The sequence below is a fragment of the Xyrauchen texanus genome, chromosome 45, assembly GCF_025860055.1.
Source record: "Xyrauchen texanus isolate HMW12.3.18 chromosome 45, RBS_HiC_50CHRs, whole genome shotgun sequence".
Lineage (NCBI taxonomy): Eukaryota > Metazoa > Chordata > Actinopteri > Cypriniformes > Catostomidae > Xyrauchen > Xyrauchen texanus.
Window position 1 is genome coordinate 26,875,135 of NC_068320.1, and position 26,266 is coordinate 26,901,400.

At 38.8% G+C, this 26,266-nt stretch overlaps 3 protein-coding genes across 3 annotated transcripts; 2 read left to right on the plus strand and 1 right to left on the minus strand.

Moving 5' to 3' along the window:
- Nucleotides 1-484: 484 nt before the first annotated feature.
- Nucleotides 485-11,147, plus strand: LOC127637367 (diphosphoinositol polyphosphate phosphohydrolase 3-beta-like). The gene is made up of 5 exons (XM_052118390.1): nucleotides 485-882; nucleotides 6,682-6,792; nucleotides 7,116-7,160; nucleotides 7,264-7,351; nucleotides 8,265-11,147. Exons 1-5 carry the CDS (start codon nucleotides 787-789, stop codon nucleotides 8,459-8,461), a joined length of 537 nt encoding a protein of 178 aa, XP_051974350.1. The 5' UTR covers nucleotides 485-786; the 3' UTR covers nucleotides 8,462-11,147.
- A 1,798-nt stretch (nucleotides 11,148-12,945) lies between these two features.
- LOC127637344 (dnaJ homolog subfamily C member 2) lies at nucleotides 12,946-21,706 on the plus strand. Its single transcript, XM_052118359.1, has 17 exons — nucleotides 12,946-13,140; nucleotides 14,339-14,529; nucleotides 14,630-14,705; nucleotides 14,804-14,902; nucleotides 15,002-15,143; nucleotides 15,226-15,306; nucleotides 15,399-15,464; nucleotides 16,930-17,021; nucleotides 17,122-17,243; nucleotides 18,656-18,805; nucleotides 18,895-18,983; nucleotides 19,334-19,403; nucleotides 19,706-19,887; nucleotides 19,968-20,068; nucleotides 20,162-20,272; nucleotides 21,168-21,328; nucleotides 21,549-21,706. Exons 1-17 carry the CDS (start codon nucleotides 13,086-13,088, stop codon nucleotides 21,615-21,617), a joined length of 1,857 nt encoding a protein of 618 aa, XP_051974319.1. The 5' UTR covers nucleotides 12,946-13,085; the 3' UTR covers nucleotides 21,618-21,706.
- On the minus strand, nucleotides 21,636-25,894 carry pmpcb (peptidase, mitochondrial processing subunit beta). Its single transcript, XM_052118372.1, has 13 exons — nucleotides 25,803-25,894; nucleotides 25,021-25,158; nucleotides 24,841-24,927; nucleotides 24,594-24,723; nucleotides 24,308-24,506; nucleotides 24,152-24,231; nucleotides 22,906-23,012; nucleotides 22,684-22,827; nucleotides 22,447-22,607; nucleotides 22,284-22,369; nucleotides 22,061-22,149; nucleotides 21,898-21,973; nucleotides 21,636-21,814 (listed from the first exon to the last, which is right to left on the minus strand). Exons 1-13 carry the CDS (start codon nucleotides 25,881-25,883, stop codon nucleotides 21,750-21,752), a joined length of 1,443 nt encoding a protein of 480 aa, XP_051974332.1. The 5' UTR covers nucleotides 25,884-25,894; the 3' UTR covers nucleotides 21,636-21,749.
- Between the last annotated feature and the right edge of the window lie 372 nt (nucleotides 25,895-26,266).

The following is a 26,266-nucleotide window of genomic DNA, read 5'->3' on the forward strand; positions in this document are numbered from 1 at the left end:
TAAATAAATAATAATTGTAAAAGACTAATTAATAAAAAAAATAAATACATTAGAAGTATTTTAATGAATTGAAATTAATTTAATTATGTATCTCCAAATTAATATTAAGACTCCATCTCCGCTTTTAAAACATCTACTCTTTAGAGGTTTTACAGTTTTAGAAACGAGACAGGTTCTGTCATATCTGCGGTAAATGTGATTTAAGGCCACGCTAATAATGCGGTAACGGATGAGCGTGAGCGCGCAGTTCAGGGAATCGCTACGCCTGCGAAAAGTACGAACCATACTATGGTAAAGGTTTAGCTTATGCATATTAATTAGGTCACGCAGACGTTGCGTCGTTACCCTCCAATGGCGAAGGCTTGCGCTGTGAGAATCAACTAATTTATGCTGACGTTGCCTCGTGACCTTCCAATGCCGACGGTTAGCTTATGAATATTAAGAACCAATCCGTCAACATAGTAAACATTCGTACATTCGCACCCGGCCCACCATAGACGTGTATATACAGGGGAAACGCGAGATATTTTAACATGAGAATGGATAACGGCATCCAAAGTAGTTGTTAAGGAGGATAAAGAATCGAATTTACTGGACTAAATACAGATGAATGCTGTAAAAAGGATTTAAAATCAACGCAACCCCGAAGGATCGGTCCAGCCCCCGGTACTGGTCCGCCTCTCGCTGTCTCTCTGACCGTCGGTGGTGACTCACGGAGCCCGGGCCGTTCTCGGAGCATTGCTGACCGGTCGGATACATCTACGGAACGATCGACAGGATTAAAGCATGAAGTTCAAACCGAACCAGACGCGGACTTTCGACCGGGAAGGATTCAAGCGGCGTGCGGCGTGCCTGTGCTTCAAGAACGAACGGGAGGATGAGGTATGGACCCGGGCACCGGTGATGATGCTCCTATGATAAATCAGTGTATTCGACATACATTGACACTTTCACCTTACTCCCAGAGAGGATATATATGAGCATATAGATATATGTGCATTATAGATATACAGACTACTGGATATATAAGAACATGGGTTGGAAATAATCGTTTTTTCATATACATGCTGTCATGCGATGTGCCATCTGATTGATGCCCAATTATTCTAGCACACACACAGACACACAGTGCACAAATTATATGCATACAGAGTTTACACAGAGAGTGCTGGGATTGATCGGTTATCAGTTTATTATTTGTCCCATGCTTAAAATGGCATCAGCTGTTCCTGGAAAGTGACGTATTTGCATGCATGTATGTGAGTGTTCAGATCACTGCTATACTTTTAGTGTAATCTGGAGCACATCTGTTCATTTAATTCTCATCCAGGGCTGTGATCGGTGTCGCACAACGCGGTGCAGGCCAAAATGTATGGAGTTATAAATGTGCCACAATTCTGCACGCGCATAATTTGAACGCATAGTTATTTTGCACGTGCAAGATAATATTTTGAGTATACAAAAAATGTCTGTACTCGCAAGATATTTTGAGGGCACAAAAAGTTATTTTGCACATGCCTGAACTCAGTTTTGTAAAGCAATGTATGTTCTTGCAAAGATAAACAAAGTTTACACTTGAATAAATTTCATTTGAATGTGAATTTGCTCAGAATTCTTTAATTTTGCTTTCTCTTCCTACCCACTCTGCATGTAAAAGACCTTTTGCATGCACAAAATATTATCTTGTGGATGCAGAACTTTCTTTGTGCGCTCAAAATATAATATTGTGCATGCAGAATTGTGGCACAAGTATAACTCCATAAAGTCCCATTGATCCTCATTAGCCAAGCCTACCTGTTTCAACTGCATAGTAAATTTAATTAAACAACTTATCTTTTGCCACTCTATCTGTCTGTCTGCTCAGCCAGTGTCACTACATGTAGTTGTCCTGTTAACCGTAACTTACAGGTATACTGTGGGCCACTGGGCCTCTCCAGTGCAGTTATGCAATAAAAGCACGTAGGCCTGCAGCTCTCCGAAACTCCCCCCTCATTCCTGCATGTATACAGCTGTACCAGGTTAGCCTACTTCCAAGAAAGGACTGTCATGAAACGACATGCTTTGAATGCAGATCTCCAGGGTTTAACAGCATATATCACGCCCAGTGACGCCTCTGAAAGAACTGCATAAACACTTTGCTATCACATTCATTTTCTTGTTGTAAAGTGTTTTGTTGCGGGTTATCTCTTATCAGCAAGTGAAGAATCACTGTTTCTTTAGGAGGGCAATACAGTGTTTAATGTATATATATACTAAGTATATATACTGTAGTTCAATTTGAAACTAGTTGGACCCAGACACAAAGCAGAGAGGGCTTGTATCAACCTAAATGGGTTTATTTTGAAATAATGAATGGCTAAACTGTACATCATCCAGCTTATGACACTGCTATGTACCAAATAAATGAATAGGCATGAAATGTTTATCTGAGTTCAAACTATTTTATTATGTGAAAAGACATGAAGCTAGTACAGAAGTTCGGTTGCTTGGGAAAACGGTCAGTTTTACAGTTTTGCGCTCATTATACAAAAATATTTGACCACAGGACGCCGCGATTAAGATCAGAGGTTTTCCAGAAGGTTTTTACTAGCTTCAGGCTGACCAGTTAAGTCTTGACTGCATCTTGTTAATAATTAATAAGCTCCTTCATAAACTTTAACTTGATAGATATGAGTGCTTTAGTGCACAAAAGTACGAGTTTAGTGGAAATATTATTATAGATTAAAGGAATATCAAGTTAAGCTTATCCGACAGCATTTGTGGCATCATTATGATTACCCCCCAAAAAATTTAATATAGCCTAATTTTGACTCGCCGCACCTTTACTTTAGAAAAACCCCCAGCAAAAATGGAGGTTACAGGGACGCACTTACAATGGAAGTCAATGGGGCAAATATTTGGAGGGCTTAAAGGCAGAAATATAAAGATTATAATTTCATTAGCACTTACATTAATTCTTCTGTAAAAACGTGTGTATTATTTGAGCTGTAAAGTTGTTTAAATCATCATTATTATAGTCAATTTACAGTGTTACGTAGCCATGGCAAGAACATTGTAAAATTAACTATAACTTTACACCGAAAAAAGGTTAATAAGTGATTTTATCACACTAAAATCATATTAACACACATATTGTTTACGTCTTGTGGTTATACTTTTAAAACAGCTTAAAGTTTTTTACTTTAACGGATTTGCCCCATTGACTTCCATTGTAAGTGCTTTTTGGAACATTATGCCACAAATGCTTCCAATCGTAACTTGTATTGAACCAGGAACATTTATGTTGTCAGAGGTTTCTACGACTCCGTTCCGATGATCTTTTTGCTTCTGTGTATCCAAGTAACCAAACAGTAGAGTCTATGTTGTGTAGCAGTATTTCTGGTGTAATTCGGGGCTTGTAACTGTGCTGCTGTACCCGTTCGGTGGACTGATCCCAGACCAGCTCTACGTACATTTCCGGCACCGTGTGCCAAGCGCAGACTGATCCACAGTCAGTGCATGTCTGTGTAAGTGATTTGAAAGGGCTGCCCTTTGTGTCGGATGAAAGAAGTCGAGCAGGGGCCCGAGGATCAACGAGCGCATTAAAGCGAGATAAATGCCTCTCATTTAACATTCTTCAAAGACTGTCAGCACTGATATGCGAGTGTGTTAATAAACAAACGCTATATCATCTCATTCTTCCATCTGTACCAGAGTTCCTGTTTGTGGGATTACTGCATTTCTTCAGCATCACTGTGTGCAGGTGTCTATATTTATCAGTGTTCTGTTTTCCTAGAATCTACTATATATCAGCCTCATCATGCTGAGTTATTCATTTGTTGATATTACAAACATAAAGCTGATTCAGAAAACTGACATGGAAAGAAGCATATCATATTATGTCTCGGTTGTGTGCTGATAAATCAGGATATGAAAAACAAAAACTGATAGTAGTTATTTGTTATGCTGCAGTGATATCTGGAGGAAAGATCAGATATATGAGATTCAGAGCTGTTGTTTGTGCATTAAACTGTCAAATCTGTGCTGTACTGGAGTTTGGGAATACACTGATCCTGACAGCTGGAAATTAGATGCTGTTATCCATTTCGGCATGTCGTGTAAATGCATAATGATTCATGTTTGTCGCCCACTTTGTTTTGGCTTCAAATGTCCTTGATGCATCATTGACAACCTCTTAAAGTCAATATGAGATTACATTCCCAAACCATTTTACTTCCATAATGCAACATATTTAAGTGTTGGGCTTGATTGACTGGAATGGATTTGATCATTAAAAGTGGTCGTTTGGGTCTTTTTATGGTCATGTTTTGATTTTCAATTGTTTAGCCCAGCGTCATTCATCTGTCATCAGGTTATCATAGTTACCTTCATCCCGCAGCAAAACTCCAAAACAAATTTGGCTGATGTTTGGGCATATCTCTTCTTTAAATAGTAGGACTCATTCTGGAGCAAAGAATAGCTTTACTGTTGGGTTTGAGCAGAAATAAGTAGGGGACTGTAAGTTAATTAGGGGACTGTAAGAAACTGGTTTTGGTCAAGTGGTTCTCAGGTACTTCAATTTGTACAACAGGTCATATTGTTGTAAATATATGTTTAATGTTAAAGTCATGTCAGACTGCTCCTTGTTCTCTGTGAAATATCAGAACTGGACTAACATGTTTGAAGAATACAATTGTGTTTTTGAAGAACTGGAACAATGCTGCATGTAAACAGTTGGACTGTGAGTGTGTTCTGTGCAAACGTCTTGAGATGCCACAAATAGAGTCAAACGGTGATCTAGCTTTCCATTATCTAACACACACACACACACACACACACACACACACACACACACACACACACACACACACACACACACACACACTGTGGCAGTGAATGTATCGCCTTTCTTTTGAGAAGGTGAGTACTGTAAACAATGTGGCGCATCATTAAAATAACCTCACTGTACCTCCGTCTGGCCCAGAACATGGCAGGTGACAGCGAGTGTCATGAATCTGACAGACACACGTGATGTCACCGCCATCAGTCTTACTGCAGTATTCACCTGTGGGCTGGTCAGCAGCTGGAGGATCAGCCAATCACAGGTCACGGAGCAAGATGCAGTTCTGCCCATCTGTCAAATGTCGCACACACACTAACAGACAAAGGGAGTAAGTCTGTGTACTTTGAATCCATTGTAACACATTTTTGTTGGTAGACTTAATCCCTGGCTTCTATTTAAATAGAGTTGGAAAAGAAATCTCCCTTCACAAACTCTTAACACCCTGTCTACACTGGACATGACCAGTTAAATGGGTATATAACCAATATCCTTATTTATTTTCAATCCAAATCCATTGGTATGAAATATATTTTTATTATATTGTTAGAAACTGTAGACGATTTAAAGTACGGATGCATCTGGTATAGACATCACCATCGATTTATAATGGGAGTGATTTGCTTTTGATGCTACGTGACATTTACATTACATTTATATTTATTCATTTGGCAGACGCTTTTATCCAAAGCGACTTACAAAAGAGGAAGAACATCAGCGAATCATCTTAGGGAGACAGTGGTACAAAAAGTGCCATATTACAAAGTTTTACTATCATCATAATAGTATACAAAACAGATTTAAGTGCAACAAGAAATGTAAATATATATATATATATTTTTTTTTTTTTTTTTTTTTTTTTTTTTTTTTTTTTGTGACATGCTGCTTGCTGTAGACAAGGTGCAAGGAATGCATTTGAGCCTTAATATATTCCTTAAACATTCTGGTTACTTTGTTTTGTAGGGGTCTGGGTAGCTCAGCGAGAATTGACGTTGACTATCACCACTGGAGTCACAAGTTTGAATCCAGTCTGCCAGGGCGTGCTGAGTGACTCCAGCCAGGTCTCCTAAGCAACCAAAATTGGCCCAGTTGCTAGGGAGGGTAGAGTCACATGGGGTAACCAGATTGGCCCAGTTGCTAGGGAGGGTAGAGTCACATGGGGTAACCTCCTCGTGGTGGTGATTAGTGGTTCTCTCAATGGGGCGTGTGGTAACTTGTGTGTGGATCATGGAGAGTAGCATGAGCCTCCACATGCTGTGAGTCTCCGCGGTGTCATGCACAACGAGTCACGTGATAAGATGCGCGGATTGACAGTCTCAGAAGCGGAGGCAACTGAAACTTGTCCTCCACCACGAGGATTGAGTTGAGTAACCGCGCCACCACGAGGACCTATTAAGTAGTGAGAATTGGGCGTTCCGTGCTATCTATTTTTGGTATTTGATAACGTTATTCTTTTTAAGATACAGTATATTTAAAGTGAATTTAAAGAAATCTTCCTTTGACTTGCATTGATATCATTTTCAGATGGACAGTGTTGTTCACATCGGAATCCACACCCCTGGATTTAACCCTTTATATCTATGCTAACACTGTACAGCTGACTAAAAACAAGACACATTCTAAGTAAATGTAAGGACACATCCACACTTATCCATCATCATTTCTACAAAAGTCTCCAAAGAGATGTTCTAGTATGGATGAGAGGCTAAATCAATGTGTTTTCAAACGAAAATGGACTGGTGTGGACATGCCCTAAAATGACTATTTGTTGTCTGCCTTGCAAGCATTTCCTTCAAGCAATGCAAATCTTTTGAAGAAATAAGTGGCATGATTGTGCATCGGTTCTGCTCTGTTTTCTGCAGGTGTTGTTGGTCAGCAGCAGTCGGAACCCGGATCAGTGGATCGTTCCCGGTGGTGGAATGGAGCCAGAGGAGGAGCCGTGTGGAGCTGCGGTACGAGAAGTGTATGAGGAGGTGAGTCTGTCCAACTCGCCGCAAACCAACTCATATTCTTTCATATTATTTTACAATCTGTTTCTACTTCAGCTCATAGATTATTAATGTTTTGTGAGAATGTTTGACCTCATTTTGACCTGTAAAGTTGGCCTAGAGTTATGATGTTCATGGTACAAGTTAGTGACTAGAAGCTTAATGTGTTCAGTATATAGTTGATCTTTTGAGACAGACTGGTCTCAGATGTCTGATTAAACTTTTGGAATCTCAAGGCAATAAGACATTTGTACAGTTGATCCTTATCTCTCTCTCTCTCTCTCTCTCTCTCTCTCTCTCTCCCTTAGGCTGGAGTGAAGGGTAAACTGGGTCGTTTGCTCGGTGTGTTCGAGGTAAGTATCTAATCTCTTGATTTTCATTCCGCTTGTCTTGATTCATTCTGTGGTGCAGCGATTACAATCCCTCATACTGAAATGCTCAATTTCTCAACAACAGCAGAACCAGGACCGCAAACATAGGACATATGTGTATGTGCTAACAGTGACGGAAACACTGGACGATTGGGAGGACTCTGTCAACATTGGTGAGTGTGTTTGCGTGTTTGTGATGGATCAGCCAGGTATTCTGCCCTTTGGGTCATCTAATATCTCAGCTATTTCCTGACTGTACAAATACTGCTCTGACTCACACATCACACAAAAAGCCCCATAAAACAGGAACCCCCCCCTTCCCAAACAGGAAGTTTGGGGTGGACATATATAAAGAATAATTTGTTTATCCATGTTTAAACACAAATGTCCCTTTTAATTAATAGCCAATAGGCTTTATTTATGTCTCAGCCATATTAATCATGATTTGATCCTTGATATGTGAGTGTCAGCTGGTTTTAGTGGGAGGAACATTCTCATTCACTCACTCATGTAGTGCAAGATGAGTCATCAATATTTTTGGTCTATTTTCCTTGTGTGAGAGACTGTACAATTGAACTTAACTAGACTGTAAATTCAGCTTTTAAAGGAAAGCTTGTGTATAGATTGGTTCAAAGCAAATAAACATCAACTAAAAGCCACAAAACTTCAATTTAAAGGATTATTTCACCCAAAAAATTAACATTTAGTCATTGTTTATTCATCCCTGTGTTGTTATAACCCTTGTATATGACTTCCTTTCTTCTTCTGAACACAAAGGGAGAAATTGTGAATAAATGTTGTGCTCTGTGATGTCATACAATGGCAGTTTATGGTGACCACCTCTTCAAGCTTCAAAAGGACACAAAAGTATATTTCAGAAGTCTAATTAATTACTTTTGTGTCCTTTTGAAGCTTGAAGAGGTGGTCACCATAAACTGCCATTGTATGACATCACTGAAAACAATATTTATTCACAATTTCTCCCTTTGTGTCAAGAAAACTTTTTTTATTTCCAGTGTGGTCTCAGACTTTTGGATCCCACTGTAAATTTGAAACTAATATTTGTAAAAAATATTTGCTCTTTAGGACGTAAGCGGGAGTGGTTTCCTGTCGATGAGGCCATGAAAGTTCTGCAGATCCACAAACCGGTTCACGCCGAGTACCTGAGACGCCTTCAGATCAGTCGCCCACGAAACAACCATGGCAACCTGCGCCTGCCCCAAACATCTCCAAACAACCTCACACCACTCTACAGCGGACCGGCATCAGCTACACGCAGATAGGACACACACACACACACACACACACGTATATGTATAAACATACACACACACACCTCACTCCCATTGGCTGACCTCCATCTGAATGGACAGTCACTTAAAAATCACTAACACACACATCTCCAGGGCATTTCTGTTTTGCCATGGAGATAACCCTGACAACACCTCTTAGGCACCATGGGGACGTTCTTTAGAGGAACAAACCAAAGTCGTAACTGTGGAGATTTTGGTGAAAGAATGCCTTAACTTAACTTGTTTTTTTTTTTTAACAAAGTTGGTTTTTAAACTGTTACTGATGTCTGATTGGTTTTAGTTATTGTAACTAAATGATAATTATTGACCAGCTTAACACACAAGTCACATGGAAGTGCACTTCCAAAACCCCTCGACCTCTCTCACCTCTAGGATCTTGGCATTCTGGGATTGTGATGTTGGGAATGTCATTTCCATTTCCTTCAGCTTAAGCGTTTTACCTCACCGATTTCACTCTGTTAGTGCTGTAATGATCCCAAACCTCCATTTAAGACCTTTTAATGCCCCCCTCACTGTTGCTTCTGACAGGATAATGGGATTTTACCAGGTCAGAGATTCCGATTGACAAGATTGAGATTGTCGGGAATTAGTTGTGAGCAGGAGGGTTGTAATCTCGGCACAGTTTCAAGTATGTTCTCATTTTATGCTCTGATTTAAAAAAAAAAATGTAAATATACTAAAAGACTGAAGAGGACAAATAATGTATCATGGTTTTTAACTACAAATGCAAATGTGTTAACCTTTTTTGCTCCTAACAATTTATATGAGGTCTTTGTTTAGATGAATTTGACAAGAACAGAACTGTGAATTTTGTCTGAGAAAATAAAACGATACATGTGTGAATCTGGGGAAACCTGTCAAAAACATGAGCTGGTCATATTTCACACCAAAATCAAAAGAAAGAAAAAATATATATTTTGAAAATGAAGCATATTTTTAGGACCATTAAGATTTTTCTATTGTGACATAGTTTTCTTGCCAAAAACAGGTTGTCGATTTAACGCATTAATTCAGTGCGATTAATATGATAAAAAATAACACGTTAAAACAATTACGCAATTAATCGCAATAAGATTCCTGAGAAACGCAAGCTTGTAGTACCACCTGTTTACTCCAGGGGGCAGTAAGTGAAACTTCAACTGTATGAGCAACTCACAGTTTATACAGTGAACAAAACAACCCACAACACAAACATGCGTTACGTTCTTGCGTTCAAAACACTTGAAGGAGCACAAATCCTAACTAAAAGATCTCAAGATGTTTTCTAAGTATTAAAATATATTTTACTTGACACAGTCACCTAAAACATTTTTAAATATTTAAAGATAACTATGTATAATTATTTCATAATTATATATTTAATTATTGTCATACGACGGGCTTTCTCAGCAAATATTTGTATATGCGATTAATCGTGACCATTTAATTAATTTGATTAAAAATTGTAATCGATTGACAGCCCTAATAAATATATATATATATATATATATATATTTACCGATCAGCTACAACATTAAAACCACCTGTCTAATATTGTGTAGGTCCCCCTCGTGCCTCCAAAACAGCACCAACCCACATCTCAGAATAGCATTCAGAGATGATATTCTTCTCACCACAACTGTACAGAGCGGTTATCTGAGTTACCGTAGACTATGTCAGTCTGGACATTCTCTGTTGACCTCTTTTGACCTTTTGTGCTGCCACACGATTGACTGATTAGATTATCGCATGGATGATTGTTGGTGCCAGATGGGCTGGTTTGAGTATTTCAAAAGAGGTCAACAAATATATATATATATATATTTCTTTTTTTTTTGGATTTTGTGGTGAAATGTGACTTGGACATGTTTTTTTGAGATTCACCCTAATTAGTTTTAGGCACCGGCAAAGCCTTGTGTTTATCTTTTAGATATGAGGATTGGGTGCCTTTTTTCTCCTTATAACTTAAAAAAAAAAAAACACATTGTACTGTCAATTTGTGTTCAAACACTGATGAACTTGGGAGAGGCTTATCTGGATCCAGTTCTACACTCAGTGTTTATGTTAGTATTGGGTGTGTGAGCTGATCTCAGATCGGTGTGAGATGCTGTCTGCTGGAATCGCACTCAAACACTGAAATGTAACACATCGCTCCAGATATTCAAGCCATTTGTGGGTTCCAGCAGGTCGGGCATCATCTGACCGTTCTGTGTGTGTGTTGCATATGTGTGTTACAGTATGTTTGTGTTTTGATATGTGAAAGAGAAGAGCTCCGAGTCTTTGAGCTGTTGAACAAATGACACTTTTCTTTAGATTACACTGAAATGCCCAATGGGAAGTGCGATGTGTCACAGGGAAAACTAAACAAACAAAACAAAAAATAACTAAATGTACATTTCATAGAAACATGTGAACTCCATGTTCCTAGTAAAACAAAAACAGGAGTATCTTTACACAAAATGTCTAATATTTTGGGTGTTGAGATGAATTCTGATATTGTGTGCATTAAGCCCTGGACATTGTCATGGTTTAGGTAGATTAACTAACCTGTTTGGAGATGCCAACTGGCTCACAGTTTCTGTATGTTTAATGTAATCTGTACAGGTGTTAATAATGGAGATTTTTATTGGTCAATAAAGATTGTATCACATTAAGACTGCTATGAGAACTGTTTCAATGTCAAGTAATAATGCATTATTAAGAAAGATTTATCTGCCATCTAAAAGCCTTACATTACATTTTTAAGGTATAAAATAATGACATTATTTTTCAGAGCCATAATTGTGTTTGAACAGTTAGTTCAGGTCACAGTGCCACCAACAGCACTAACAGCCCTCTACACTTAACTGTTTACATATTGTACACCTTATTCATTGTATATCTCAATATTAAATTTAATCACGTTATCTAAATATGTTTTCGTGTTTTAATGGCTGTTCTGCTAATCTTCCTGCCACTAAAAAAATCACAATGGCCACCACAGTTCCCGGATCGTGTCTAGAAGGTACCCCCTAGTTATCTAACTCTCGCGAGAGTGTAAATTGAATGTTCACACTCACACACACACACACACTGTGTTTATTGTGTTCATTTAGAATCCCACAGAAACCGTACAAGTACCCCTAACCTTAACCCTACCACTAAATCTAAGCCTAAACCAATCCTTAGTAACAGCTAATGACACTCTCGCGAGACGTCTAGACGCAGCCGGTTACTTTCAAGACACAGCCGAGTTCCCGTCAAAATAACAGAGCCCTTCTACCAATGAAGCCTACAAGGTTAGCAACAAAATGGATAAGGGAGTGGTCCCGTAGACATTCTATGGGCGGTACGACACGAGGCCGTTTTTAATGGATGTCTAAAGAGTCTAATGCTTCAGTGTCCTTAATAAACTGCTTTTGTGAGGAAACCGTTCATTGCTCAGTATATGGACCCCTTTCCGCTAATCTTTCACATGTTTTACACTAAACAATGCTTTTAGAATGAACTACGTGAGGAGTTTTCTACGATAAAATTGCTGTTTTATAAGAGAAGAAATTGACCATTTTGCGGCAGATAGGAGTCAGCTTACGGCTCTCATCATACATTTGTATGGTATCCGCAAACGGTGACTCACTGTCGTAACACACGTTGACCGTTACGTTTTTGGTTTTTTTTAAAGATTTTTTAAAGGCTTGTTTAAAAATAAAAATACACAAAAGTACATATGACAATGTAAATGTAAACACCAATAGAACAATAGATATAATACAGGTGTATATACCTTTTCACAGTAGTATAAAGTACTATATAAAGCTATCAAAAAACTCCTAGATCACATCTAATTTTCCACAACTCAGTAAAGAGACTGTATGTCTATCCTTCAGCCTCGTTCTCATTCAAAAATCAAAGATGGCACAACATACAATAATAAGAGTAACCAAGCTAATTAAAGGTGCCCTCAGTCATTTTTCCTCTAAAAAGTTTAACTCCTAAAGACTTGAAATTTAATTTTCCAATATATGTAGGAAATCATGAGCACACACATTAAAATGAAGACTCCAGTCATATCAATAACCTTATAAAATATTTGTATTATACATGGAGAGGGTCCACACAATCAAAATATAATCTTGCGCATGCAGAAAATTGTTTGTACACTTAAAATATCATCTTGCGTGTGCAGAATTTTTTTTTTGCCCTCAAAATATAATTTTGTGCATGCAGAACATGTTTTGTGTGCTCAAAATATCATCTTGCACGTGAAGAAAAATTGTTTGTGTACTTAAAATATCATCTTGTGCTTGCAAAATAAATTTTTGTGCGCTCAAAATTTACTTTTGCTCATGCAGAATTGTGGCATATGTATAGCTCCATAGTTTGGCCGGAACTTTTGTTAGTGGTCCATAGTGAGGGTTTGTACCGGTATTCTATTCTAGTGGAACCACTTTCACTCGCGCTGATGCGCATCGGAAGGATTTGAGTGTACCACCGAATTCACTAGCAGTACAGCTGTGCAGGGCCCATGTGGATCTGCCAGATTTGATTTAAACACCGGCTGAAAAACTTAAAATCAGTCCGATCTCTCATGTTGATGCGAGCTGTGTAGGTCATCTGTGTGTTTGAAGTAGTGAAGATGCTGACGGAGGCGTTAGAAGGGCAGATGACTGTTGTGTGTTCCGCCGTCGCCGGTAAGTGTGACCGTAATAATGAGAAAATGAGTGCGTGTCTGTGAGAGATTCAAACACACACAATGCAGATCTGACACACATACTCATTAGGGTGTTTTACATCATGTCTTATCATATGGATATAGTTTAATGTTTAATTGATCCTACTGATTCTTATTAACTATGTTCGTTGTTCAGAAATCAGTGTTTTGTTGTATTTATGCATCTCACACATAATTTCTTTCTTCTTCCATCAAATAGTTTGTTTCCAGGAGTGTTGGTTAGTGATGTTTTTGAGATGTTACAGACATTACATCAGAAATGATCATAATTAATGACGTTTCAAAATAATGTCCAGCATCATCCAATCACAGCCAACCATGTTAAAATAAAATGATCCATTATAAATGGTGAATCTATGTACTGATGATCATCGTCCCATGTGTGTCAAACATGTTGAGTGATCCAAACATCATCTGCAGCCTGAAACTGAACTTATGATCAGATTTTAGGAGTGAACGCACTTAACTGCATAGAGAGCTATAGGATGCTCCCTTGCTCCCTATTTAGTGCATGACTTAACCTCCAGTGTGCTGTCTGTCTGCACTGGTCTCAGAACAGTTATAGAGAGCTATAGGATGCTCCCTTGCTCCCTATTTAGTGCATGACTTAACCTCCAGTGTGCTGTCTGTCTGCACTGGTCTCAGAACAGTTTGAAATGCACCTTACTTTCATCCTAACTCCATATAAAGCCTCTGAAAGACACATTAACTTTTTTCAACTTTAGTGGGAATGGTGTCCCAATATCCACGTATGTGGACTTAATGTTTATCAACGTGCTGATGCACGAAAAATGAACATGTTTTTTAAAGCGGCATATCAAACTAAACTAGAGACGCTACTCTTTACACACAAAAAGGTTTAAATGAAAAACGTAAAGAGGTTTCTCACCAGAGGCACTTTTGTTGTCTCTGTGCTTGTAGAAGCGCTTCATCATGTTGTGCCATGTGACTCGGTGCACCAGAAGTTTAACCCTTAAATGACAGTCTAGAGTTTTGTGAACAGATTTCATTTGCTTTAAATTACACGTTGTGTGTAGCAAAGCGAAAATACAACGTCCACGCATGTGGACACGGGGTCGCATGAGGTTAATCCCATATTGCTTTCTCGGTATTTCATTTTCTGTTTCAACTACACTTTCTTTTCTGATCTCTCTCAGCCTCAGTCCAGGTTCAGGTCGAACCGGTCGGGCGCTGGTTCGAGGCGTTCCTGAAGCGCCAGAGTAGAAATGTGTCGGCCTCATTTCAGGAGTTGGAGGAAGAGGAGGAGCTGTCTGAGGAAGAGGAGGATGAGGAGCTTCAGCTGGAGGAGTATCCCATGCTCAAGAAACTTGACCCCAAAGACTGGAAGGTTCGTAGAGACGTTTGTCTGTCTGTAAGACGACCGCGACTGATCCTGAATGTCTCTCTGCATGAACCGAACTCATTTGATGTTGTTGTTGATTCTACAGAACCAAGATCACTATGCTGTTTTAGGTCTGGTTCACATCAGGTACAAGGCAACCCAGAAACAGATCAAAGCTGCTCGTGAGTTTGTTTCCTGATCTCTCGTTTTGCTAACCTTAAGGAAATCTGCAAGAACATTAGATCCTGATTGGTTCCTGATAAGCTCTTGTTCTCCACAGATAAAGCCATGGTCCTCAAACATCACCCAGACAAACGGAAAGCAGCGGGCGAGCAGATTGTGGAGGGCGACAACGATTATTTCACTTGTATAACAAAAGGTTTGGAGTTCTGTTTGTGATGTCATCATAAGTGATATTGAAAGTGAATGTTTACCAGCTCTTCACTGTCCCTGATCATAATGCACATCATTATCACAGCAATAGAGATTCTGTCCGATCCTGTGAAGCGAAGAGCGTTTGACAGTGTGGATCCCACTTTTGACAACACCGTCCCGTCTAAGGCGGAAGGCAAAGAAAATTTCTTTGTGGTTTTTGCTCCAGTGTTTGAGAGGAATGCCAGGTAAATGCTCTACACTGGTGATTAATATTAATATAAGTCACTGCGGAAATGAAAATATAACACCGCAATCTCCTTCAACCAGGTGGTCTTTTAAAAAGCACAGCCCTAGTCTGGGGACCATGGAGTCGTCTTTTGAAGACGTTGATAATTTCTATTCCTTTTGGTGAGTGAAAACTGTTGATGTATTTTAAGCCGTGAGGACTGCTGCCATACTACATGTATAAACCTTGTTCTTCATTTATTTTATTTCTGAAGGTACAACTTTGACTCATGGAGAGAATTTTCATATTTAGACGAAGAGGAAAAGGAAAAGGCTGAATGGTAAATTGTGTTTATTACAGTGTAATAGAGCGAATTTCACTTTGAAATGTCTGGGTCATAGTTCAGCTCAAAATCATTTTGCTTAAAGAATCCTGGGATTGTTTTAGGACCATCAAAAGTTGAACCTGAGCGTGCCTGATCGCATGCATGTGCTGAAGTTGTTCGTTTAAAGCTATTTCCTAGCTTTAGTAGTGTAGTAAACGATCACGTAGAGCTGTTGTATGTAAACGGGTGACACTGATTCACTTCACGTCACCTAACTAGCTCATATTACACACACAAATGATCTTTTGCCACCACCTGCTGGCTAACATATGTAATGTAAAAAACAAAGACAAACAGTAGCTCTTAACACATGCACTGCTCTTACACTTTAGTTTAGAACAGCAGGAACACAAGTGGAGTGACACACAGTGAAGCGCCCGAGTGCTCATGGAACGTCTCTCGTCCAATCAGATTCGAGGACCGGAACTAACTGTTGAATATATAGTAACACTTTATATTAATTAGTCCTTATTTACTATAATAATTATAAGCAACGAACTAAACCAAACCATAAACCTTTAATAAGTACGTGTTGTTAATTGGTAATAATCAGTAATTACTTTTGTAATTACACTGTAACAAGTACACATTAATATAAAGTGTAACCATATATATTTTATCGCATTACAATCATTTACATTTTGTGAGAAATTGCTTGCCATGCAAAAAAAAACAATTAATGGCCCCAAAAATGTATTATTTAATTTATTACACGGGTCTCTGAAATACTCTATTCTGATTGGTCAATGGCGCCATCTAGTGGTCTGATGTTTCTGAGTAACAACCGCATATCCGGGGATTAAGACACATCGGAGCAGTTGTCCGGGTATTGCGAGTCGTCTCTGTTAGTTCTCTACAGATAAGCTAATAAAATAATTTTTACTTGTATCAATGTTTCATGTCCGTTTAATTATTAGGCAAGTCGTTTTGTAATAAGATGAATAATGAGGAGTCGGACTGTCATTATCGCTAAATAAACACCATCAGAACTCGGACCAAACTGGAGATGCACATCGGCTATAAAGATAATAAAATTATATAAAGAATAATATTATTATTTTCTCCCCCTCTCACATAACATAATTTCAATGCAAATAAATATTTAATGTCCGTTTATTTATTTTATTAGTAGCCATGTAATAAATGTATTATTTACAGGCAGCTGGTTGTTTTTGCAAAATAAGTCCTCTTCTCTGATTACCCTGTTGGGGATTATTTAGCAATAACAGCTGACTGTACATTATCCCATCCCTTACTTTAGCAAGATTTTATGTTAGAGTAAAATATGTAGTTATACACTCAAATATGCACCATTTTCACAAGATTCACCCATTATTGGTACAATTATGCTAAACTCTTTATTTAAGGTACACAAGGTGTAGATAATATTTCTCAATGCTTTTTCTCATGATGGAACCAGTCGAGATGAGAGAAGATGGATTGAGAAACAGAACCGAGCGTCTCGAGCACAGAGGAAGAAAGAAGAGATGAACAGAATACGAACTCTTGTCGGTGAGGATCAAGTCAAACGTCGGTGTGTGAAACAGCTGAATTGACTCATCAGAAGTTCTTATAGTAACTGTGTGTGTGTGTGGGGTGTGATGTACTACAGACACTGCCTACAACTGCGACCCCCGAATAAAGAAGTTCAAAGAGGAGGAAAAAGCCAGGAAAGAGTCAGAAAAGAAGGCCAAAGCAGAGGCGAAGAAACGCGAGCAGGAGGAGAAGGATCGGGTAAGAATGATAAAACACACTTTCTGTGATTATCTGACATTATTCAGAAAAAATTGAAAATTATTTGATTTATTCTGTTTTGACACTCGGTTCATGAGAATCAAGCGCATTAACTCTAAAATCCCTAGATTTCTTCAAAAACAGAAAATACAAATACTGGTCTGTAATCCAGGTCAATATAGATTTCTGATATCAAGAGAGCAAAGTGAGCGATGGCTAATAGATTACTGGTTCTCCCCAATTCCCAATGCGCGCTCTAAGTCCTCGTGGTGGCGGAGGACGAATCTCAGTTGCCTCTGCGTCTGAGACCATCAATCCGTGCATCTTATCATGTGACTTGTTGAGCGCGTTACCATGGAGACATGGGGTGTGTGGAGGCTTCATCCTATTCTCCGCGGCATCCACGCACAACTCCCCACACGCCCCCTTGAGAGCGAGAACCACATTATCGCGGCCACGAGGAGGTTACCCCATGTGACTCTACCCTCCCTAGCAACCGGGCCAATTTGGTTGCTTAGGAGACCTGACTGGAGTCACTCTGCACGCCTTGGATTCAATCTCGTGACTCCCGGTATCATAGTCAGCGTCAATACTCACTCAGATGCCCAAACCCCCACTGGTTATATTATTAATACAATTAAAATGCAAGCAAATGAGATGTATACAACATTTTTAAAAAAAGAGCACTTATTGTGCAGAAGTATACACTCAAAATATACCGGAAATATATCTAGAAAACAAAGAAGAATCGGTTTTGGTGCTGCGACTAGTCGAAACTAAAACTTTGGTTATTGGTCGGAAATCCTATTTCAATTAGTTTCTTTTGAACTGTGGTATTACTGCATAAATATTCCTGAGAATGAGCGCTTTCGTTTGAGGTATGACTCGTCTATATAAGTGCTATTTTAAAGACTTCTATATTCATATTAATATTTCTATCACATGACCACTAGGTGGCGCTGATTTGCGACGTGAATATTTTCAGGCCTTATTTTGTTATTTTATGTAACATAAATGCAGAAGTGATGGTTATCTGTGAAAAATGTATATTGTAAGCTTTAAAATGACACCCCATATGCTTGATTCATTTATGGGACTTTTTAAGCGTTAACGTTTTCGTTCAGAGCGCCCCCATTTAGAGTTGAAGAGGGTAAGAATAAAATTCTTCTTAACTACTATATTTGATAAAAAGTAACGTATATTTTACTTCATATTTTATTTTAGACTTAATATAATTTATTTTAAGAACTTTTTAAATTTTATCTTTAGAAGATTTTCGTGAATCAAACCCGTCTCTTGATATTGGTATTGAGCGATCTCATATTGGGTGACGGATACTTCTTGAGTTTGTGCCTGCGTGACATCTGCGATTGGCTCAGGTTAACAGTATCTGTGTATGCGTGTGTTCATAGGCACGGCTGGCCGAGGAGGCGGTGGCACGTTTGGCGAGGGAGAAAGAAGAGGAGGTGGCGCGACAGGCGGCACAGCTGGCGAAGAGAGAGAAAGACGCCCAGAAGAAGGCAATCAAGAAAGAACGACAGAAACTCCGGACTACATGCAAGGCAGGAAACCCTCACGTTCCTCTCTTGGACATTCAGCAAATTGTTGCCATCATGTTTAACATTATCGTTCTTTCTCCGTTTCATTTTAGACTCATAATTACTTCACAGATAATGAAGCTGACAACGTTCGAATGATGGAAGAGGTGGAGAAACTCTGTGATCGGCTAGAACTGACCAGGTAACAGTCCTGCTGGGAATATTGCTCTAATAATGAGTATGTAAATATAAATAAATGTGTTTCGTCGACTTTGGGAACTTTTAGCACTGTGGACTTAAACAGTAGTGTCGTTAAATAATTTTTCATACTTTTATTTTTTTTAGTTTGTCTTCTAACAATGTCCAACAGTGTGTTTACATGCATCACTGGAGATTTATGTCATTTATTTCATGTAATAATGAGTATTTTTATAATGGATTTTCATAGTGTAATATTGGAAGTCTGGGTCTGAAAGCTTAAACGGTCAAATCAATTCATAAAACGAGCATATAAGATGTGAATAAATGTGTGGATTTTGTTTTATTTGTCAGTTTACAGACGCTGAATGAATCTTTGGTTTCTGGGAATAAAGAACAGAGTAAAGCAGCTCTGGAGAAACAGGTGAGCAGAAATAAAACATGAACACTGTTTACTTCTCTTGATAAACTGGTCTTATTGTGAGCGATTCATTAATGCACATTATTCCCAAAACAAAAAATATTTTCATCATAACATGTGTTGTATTTCATTTGTGGCTCCACCCAACATTTTTGTCATAAATATATCACAGTAGTAAAATGGGTTGCACAATTCATGTTGATATAAAAACATCATCTATATTAAACTCATCTGGATGTTTCTCTACATGTGTCATGGTATAAACCTCACTGTGTGTGTGTGTGTGTGTGTGTGTGTGTGTGCAGGTGCAGGAAGTGAATGTTCAGATACAAAAGGAGAAGGAGGCGGAGATTCAAGGGCAGCAGACCACGCGAGGCTCCGAACATGCCAGCGGAGGGGGCGGAGTCAATAACAGAGGCTGGAACGAAGAAGATCTTCAACTGCTCATCAAAGCTGTGAACCTGTTTCCCGCCGGAACTAACGCCAGGTGAGTCCCCATGGAAACCGTGTATCAGATCGTACAAGGTTTTGTGGCGCTCGTGACTGAGGCGTGTTGTGATCTGACAGGTGGGAGGTGATCGCCAACTACATGAATCAGCACTCCAACAGCGGCGTGAAGAGAACGGCCAAAGATGTCATCAATAAAGCGAAAACGCTGCAGAAACTCGGTGAGGAACAAACTGGTTATCTGTGGCGTGTTGAATAGGACTTGAGTGAACGCATGTTTTTATTAGATTTTTCTACTTCTCTTGTTGTTTCAGATCCTAACCAGAAAGACGAGATTAACCGAAAGGCCTTTGAGAAGTTTAAGAAGGAGCATTCAGTCGTTCCTCCAACTGTTGACAACGCGGTGCCATCAGAACGCTTTGATGGTAAGACAAACACGATGGAGTACTCCGTGCTGGGGAATTGTAATCTGGTACTGATTACAAATTACATTAACTTAAAATTTACATTTTAAATTAATCTAATCTGATTGCTTTTGGATTACTTCTGATTACTTTTGGGGGGTTTTTATGTCATGTGCATGTAAGTAGAATAAACTTATACCATTTTGACAATATTGCTTAAATGCATTAAGACGACGTACTTTATGGATTACATATCAGGCAATAGTAGTAAATTGCTACATAAAAATGTGTATAAGTCATACAAATTGTCATATTTTGATCCATAAAGTAACTGTACTCTGATTACAAATGGGTTGTAAAATGTAATCTAATTATATGTACCTGATTATGTAACCCACATTACATGTAATCTGTTGCTAGCTAGCACTGGGAATACTAACATACTGCACATTATATTTATTGCCTACTTTTAAAATAAATAAATGGTATATGGTGATGTATGTTTGTCACAAACGTCACTGTTGCATGTTTAAGTGCATCCATCTTCAAAAATGTAACTTCTATTTAGTTCCTAAATATTGATGAACATTTAAACATGATTTTAAAGTTGTGTTTCTCATTTCAAAAAGTTTGAACTTTTGAAATATGCTTTAAAATGGCAGTACAATCAACTAATTAGGCTTACCGTTGATACCGCTTCATTTGTCACACTGGCAATAGGTCAAGTCAATCGCATTACTCCGTAGCATACAGTATTCCAGTGCTCTAATTGTTTATTGTACATTTTGGCATCTATAGAAGGTTATCTGTGTAATCCGTGCACAGTATACATACAGCAAAAATAGTGTTATTGTGCTCCAAACTCAAACACTACAAAACGTTTTGTGTGGCTAGTTAACTTTCCCTCTCCTTCCAGCCGTAGGTGCTGAATCAAACTCCACCCCCTGGACCACAGAGGAGCAGAAACTTCTAGAACAGGCTCTGAAGACCTACCCAGTGAGCACGCCAGAAAGATGGGAGAAAATCTCTGACGCTGTGCCCGGACGCTCCAAGAAAGACTGCATGAAGAGATACAAAGTGAGTGGCTCAATTAAATATCCTGCATGATTGAGACCAAGTACCATCACCACCTTATGCATTAATATTCGGGTTTGGTCCCCCAATCCTTGTTTGAGACATTTGCAGCGGCACAGCAAAGTCACTTAGTGGGTTGTTTAACACCTGAACCCTCGTATCTGTAGCACAATGTTATTTGAATGTGAGTTTCATTATTATTATTGATTTTGTGTGTCTACAGGAACTGGTGGAGATGATAAAGGCAAAGAAAGCTGCCAAGGAACAGGTTGCTGCTAAAAACAAAAAATGACAAATGTAATGCAGGACAGAAAACACACACCACTTGGTCTTTTAACTTTATTGTGTTGTTCTTATTTTATAATAAAATAAACAGGAGAAAAAAACAAAAACAATGTGAAGTTCTGTTGATTTAGCAGAATCTTTATGGTCTTAACCAATACATGCCGCTGCGGATCCTGTTATAATCCGGGAGCTGCTCGATCGGACCTGCAGCCAATCAGAATAAGTATCCAGTTATTACATTTAAATATTTAAAATAGTTTAGAATATCATTAAAAGTAAATACTGACCGACAGCCGCTATAGCGGGAGCTTTATTAAAGATGTATTTCATACACACATCCTTGATGGTTGTGGCATCGATGGCCTAATGGAGAGAGAGGTGAACTTTTTAGAAACAGACAAAAAAGTAAATCAGATCAAAAAGGTCAAAGGTCAGTGTTTGTCCTCTCACTTCTATTCTGGCCTCCAGCTCATGTAGGGGAATCCTACGGCTGTAACACAGCATCTGCCGCCCGATGTCTTCACAAATAGGTGTAGATCCTAGAGCCACAAGAGTATAAATAAGACTTCCATATATAAAAATATGCATTATTTAAATATATATGCAGATAATAATGCAAAGCTGAGTGGAGCTAGGTGACAAACAGAAACAAAGTAATCGTTATCGCACTTACCATCCAAGTGAAGCAGCATGTTTGTCTTCAGCAGATTTTTAGCTCTATTAACTTCACTGTCTGTCACACTCGTGCACAGAGACATCCTACAGCAAACACACAGTACTCAACATTTCAAGTGCTAATAATCATTCTTTACAGTAAGTACTGTGATAACACTCACCACTCCATCTGCGTGAAATGCATCATCTCGCCAACGCTTCCCGGCTCACACACCATGTAAAGTCCCCACAGACCGGTGTCTGTGTAGCAAGTGTTAAACGACTGGAAGCTGTGGCACAGGTTCCCTTGGCACGCCATCTGTGCCAGCTTACTGGACAAGTTCTGACAGAAAACAAGGTTCTGTTAGTTCAAGTCAGTCTCTGGTCTTATTGAGTGTAAAGTGTCTTAGTCATCTTACCATGCCACCTCCAAGAGACCGATCCCAGTTCCCGATGAGCGTGTTGGCCACCATCAGTGGGATGGTATCTGGATGTGACCAGCCAACGGCCTCCACTGCGATGGCTATATGAGCCAAAGGCATCTTGTCATCTCTCACACGAATCTGTAGTGAATAAAGACCGAAAGGTGCAAGGGAGGTCGTTTAACAACAGAAATGGATCTTCATTATAAATGGGATTACCTCACTGCCAGTGAAATGGCACGGCGATAATGCTTCTCCACTGTATCTGGCTGGCAACCTTCCAAAATGATATTTGGCCAAATCAATAAGTTCATTATGTGATACACCTAAAAGAAAAAACAACATCTTGAGTAAAACTCTGACATGGCCTTGAACTGACCAATGTGAATTACAGACGGGCTTTTTGGAAATCCAATAAGCTGTATTCACTCTTGATTTGAAACCCTTAAAGGAATATTCCGGTTCAGTACAAGTTAAGCTCAATTGACAGCATTTTTGGCATAATGTTTTTACACACACACACTCCACACAATTTTATTCAGTTGTCCTGCAGGTCTCTATAATACAGAAAATAGGTAAAAAGCTTGTATTTACTCCATAGGCTAAACATGGGGAAAATGGCACCATCTGGTGGAAAATATCAAAATAATTTTTAAGCCAGGGCTCCGGATAAAGTATAACAATGTAGAATTCACGATTTTATGCTTTAATGGCATTCAATGGGGACACTTTTGTCCCGAATGTGACTATTTTGTCTACACAGTGTGTTATAGATGTATTATAGGAATTGAGGTTGAAATATCAAAATTCCCCAAAATATACAAACCTTTGTCTAAATGTATGCCCTTGGCTTTAACACGGCCATAATGATCGAAAAATGAAAAAGACAAAAATGTCCGAAGGTCGCACAAGGGTTAAAAGAATATTCTGGGATCAGTACAACTTATGCTGAATTTACCGCTTTTGTGGCACAAAGTTGATTACTGCAAAAAAAGTATTTACACGTCCCATGCTTGTTTAAAAAAAGCTCAAATCTGTGTTCCAGTAAGACACAACAGATGTTCACTATGTAAACATTCAAATATTGTTTCAAAAGTATAGCCACAAGATTAAAATAGTTTGGTCATGTCAAATGTTTACGTGTTATAAATTTAAAGATTTACCGGCATTACTGTGTTAACTCATGTTAGGTCATGACAACAAAGTTGTTATATTGGATGTAACTTCACACAGATGCAGTTAGTAAGCAATTTTATCACAATAAATCATATTAACATTCATAATGTTTACATCTTGTGGCTATACAAACTGTATGTTTATGGTCTGGCCCCATTCGCTTCCATTAAAAATGCCTCAATGTAACTAACAAAGGACGAGTCGGTTATTTTTATGGTCATAAACACTACGGCAAAAATGCTGTTGACTTGTATTGAACCTGAACATTCACTGTGTTTGTGTTGTTTACCTCCGGCTGCAGCTAATACAATTCTTGGCCCCTTGTAGTGTGTTGTGATGTACTCCACCAGATCTCCTCGGTTTATTGTTCTGTACAAGAGCGAGACAGATTAAGATGCAAGTTGGAGCAGATCATGAAACATGACATCGTTTTAGGAACACATACTTGATGTTCTCCGTAGGACCCAGGATGGTTCTCCCCAGAGGTGTCTCCTGATAGGCTGTAGCATGCAGGTAATCAAAGACAACTTCCTGCAGGTTGGTCTCCACTTCCTGCATCTCTCTGAGGATGACTCCACGCTCCCGCTCGATCTCCGCCTCTCCCAGCGTGCTGTTCTGAATGATGTCAGCAAGAATTTCCACCGCTGGAGACAGAGACAGAAAGAGCACTTATTGAACACCCAAAATGCCCTTCTGCTCACGAGGGTAAAGAGCGTCGTGTTTGTTGTCACCTCTGGGTAGATCTTTAGTAAATGCTTTAGCATAGTACACGGTCTGCTCTCTGGAGGTGTACGCATTCAGGTGCGCTCCCATATTCTCAATCTCCAACTCAAGGTCAAGCTGTGACCTCTTCCTGGTGCCCTGCAATATAGTTGCATTTGTTTGATCTCTCTTTTACTCGAATTATTATGCACTTCAAATTAAAATCACATAATGCCATAGATAAAAGATATTCTTAAGCACATCTAGAAAATTGACCTTGAACGCCATGTGTTCCAGAAAGTGGGCTGTCCCATTATTGAGCTCATTTTCATAACGGCTTCCAGCGTCAATCCACAGACCAACCTGAATCATTAAATCAGAAATGATTAAAATGTTAATTCATCAGACACCGGAGATCAAAATACAGATCTTGTATAAATGTCATTGTAAACTTGCAGTGCATGTGGACAATCCAGAGTCTTCTGATGCCACTCTCAGCCCGTTGTCAAGGGTTGTGACTTTAGTCTCAGGTACATTTAATACCACCTGACTGACCGCTTGAGTGGACCGGCGCCAACTGGACCCAGTTATGGTCTGAAAAGAATACATCAAACTTTATATCACACTCATTTCATCAAAAATGCAACACCCTTTAGACGTGACAATCTTGCATTGAAACTACTATTTTATTAAAATAAGTAAACTCAAATGTTAATTGACATTCAAGCAATATTATATTGTGTCGAATTCTATGTTATTAATCTGTGCCATCATTTGCACTTTAATACAAATCAAATTTCCACTATATAAGAGAATTGCAAGGAGGAAAAAAAATGGGTAAAGAATCGAGAAATAAAGTCTTAGCCAAAAGATGTGCCATCCTTCCGCTAGACATGCGCAGTGATGTACTGAACACGTGTTTCGCGTTTTTAATTGGATTTTAATATGAAAAGATGCATTGACCAATCAGAATCCTGGACCGGAGCTATTTGTTGTATAAAACAAGGTAATATAATCATGTTAGACTGAATAGATCAGGTGGACCTGATCATTGATTTTAATGTTTAAGAGTTTGGTTAGGAATGAAGTAAAATGTTTTATCAGTATTTCAGTTTGCGTCATTGAGCTCGGTTAGTCACCCCAGCCACAACCTGAACGTTTTCAATGATAGTCAGGACATTATTTTTACTATTTTACCAGTTCTAAATAGTATCAGTGATATGTGTGCAATCTCTTACCCTGTTTATGGCTCTTGTGTTCAGAAAATTCTTTAAAAAGTGTCTCCCCGCTACGCCGAAACGCTGCGTGGCCGCCGCCATGCTGTTTACTGATAGTGTGACGTAGTGAAAAGCTTGAGTTCTGATTGGATGAAGAACGCGTACGTCAGTGCTACGGACATAATTTTTTATTTAAACCAAAGAATTGTGTTTTTTGGTGACTCTTTGAAATTAGACCCTTATCATTTTAAATTTGTTCTTAATTTGCTACTTTTTCTTGCCAAATTTTATATTCACAAATGTAAATTTTCAAAGAAAACTCCTTCCTTTTTTATTTTTAAGAAAGATCTTGATTTATATCTAAATTCGTTGAAGAGCTCTAAAAACTCTACTGCATGTAAGACTCTGCAATGGTGTCAATCATTTAAGCTAGCTTGATATTCTTTGTTGTTTTTTTGTAATGTAACCCTCTGTACGGTACTCTT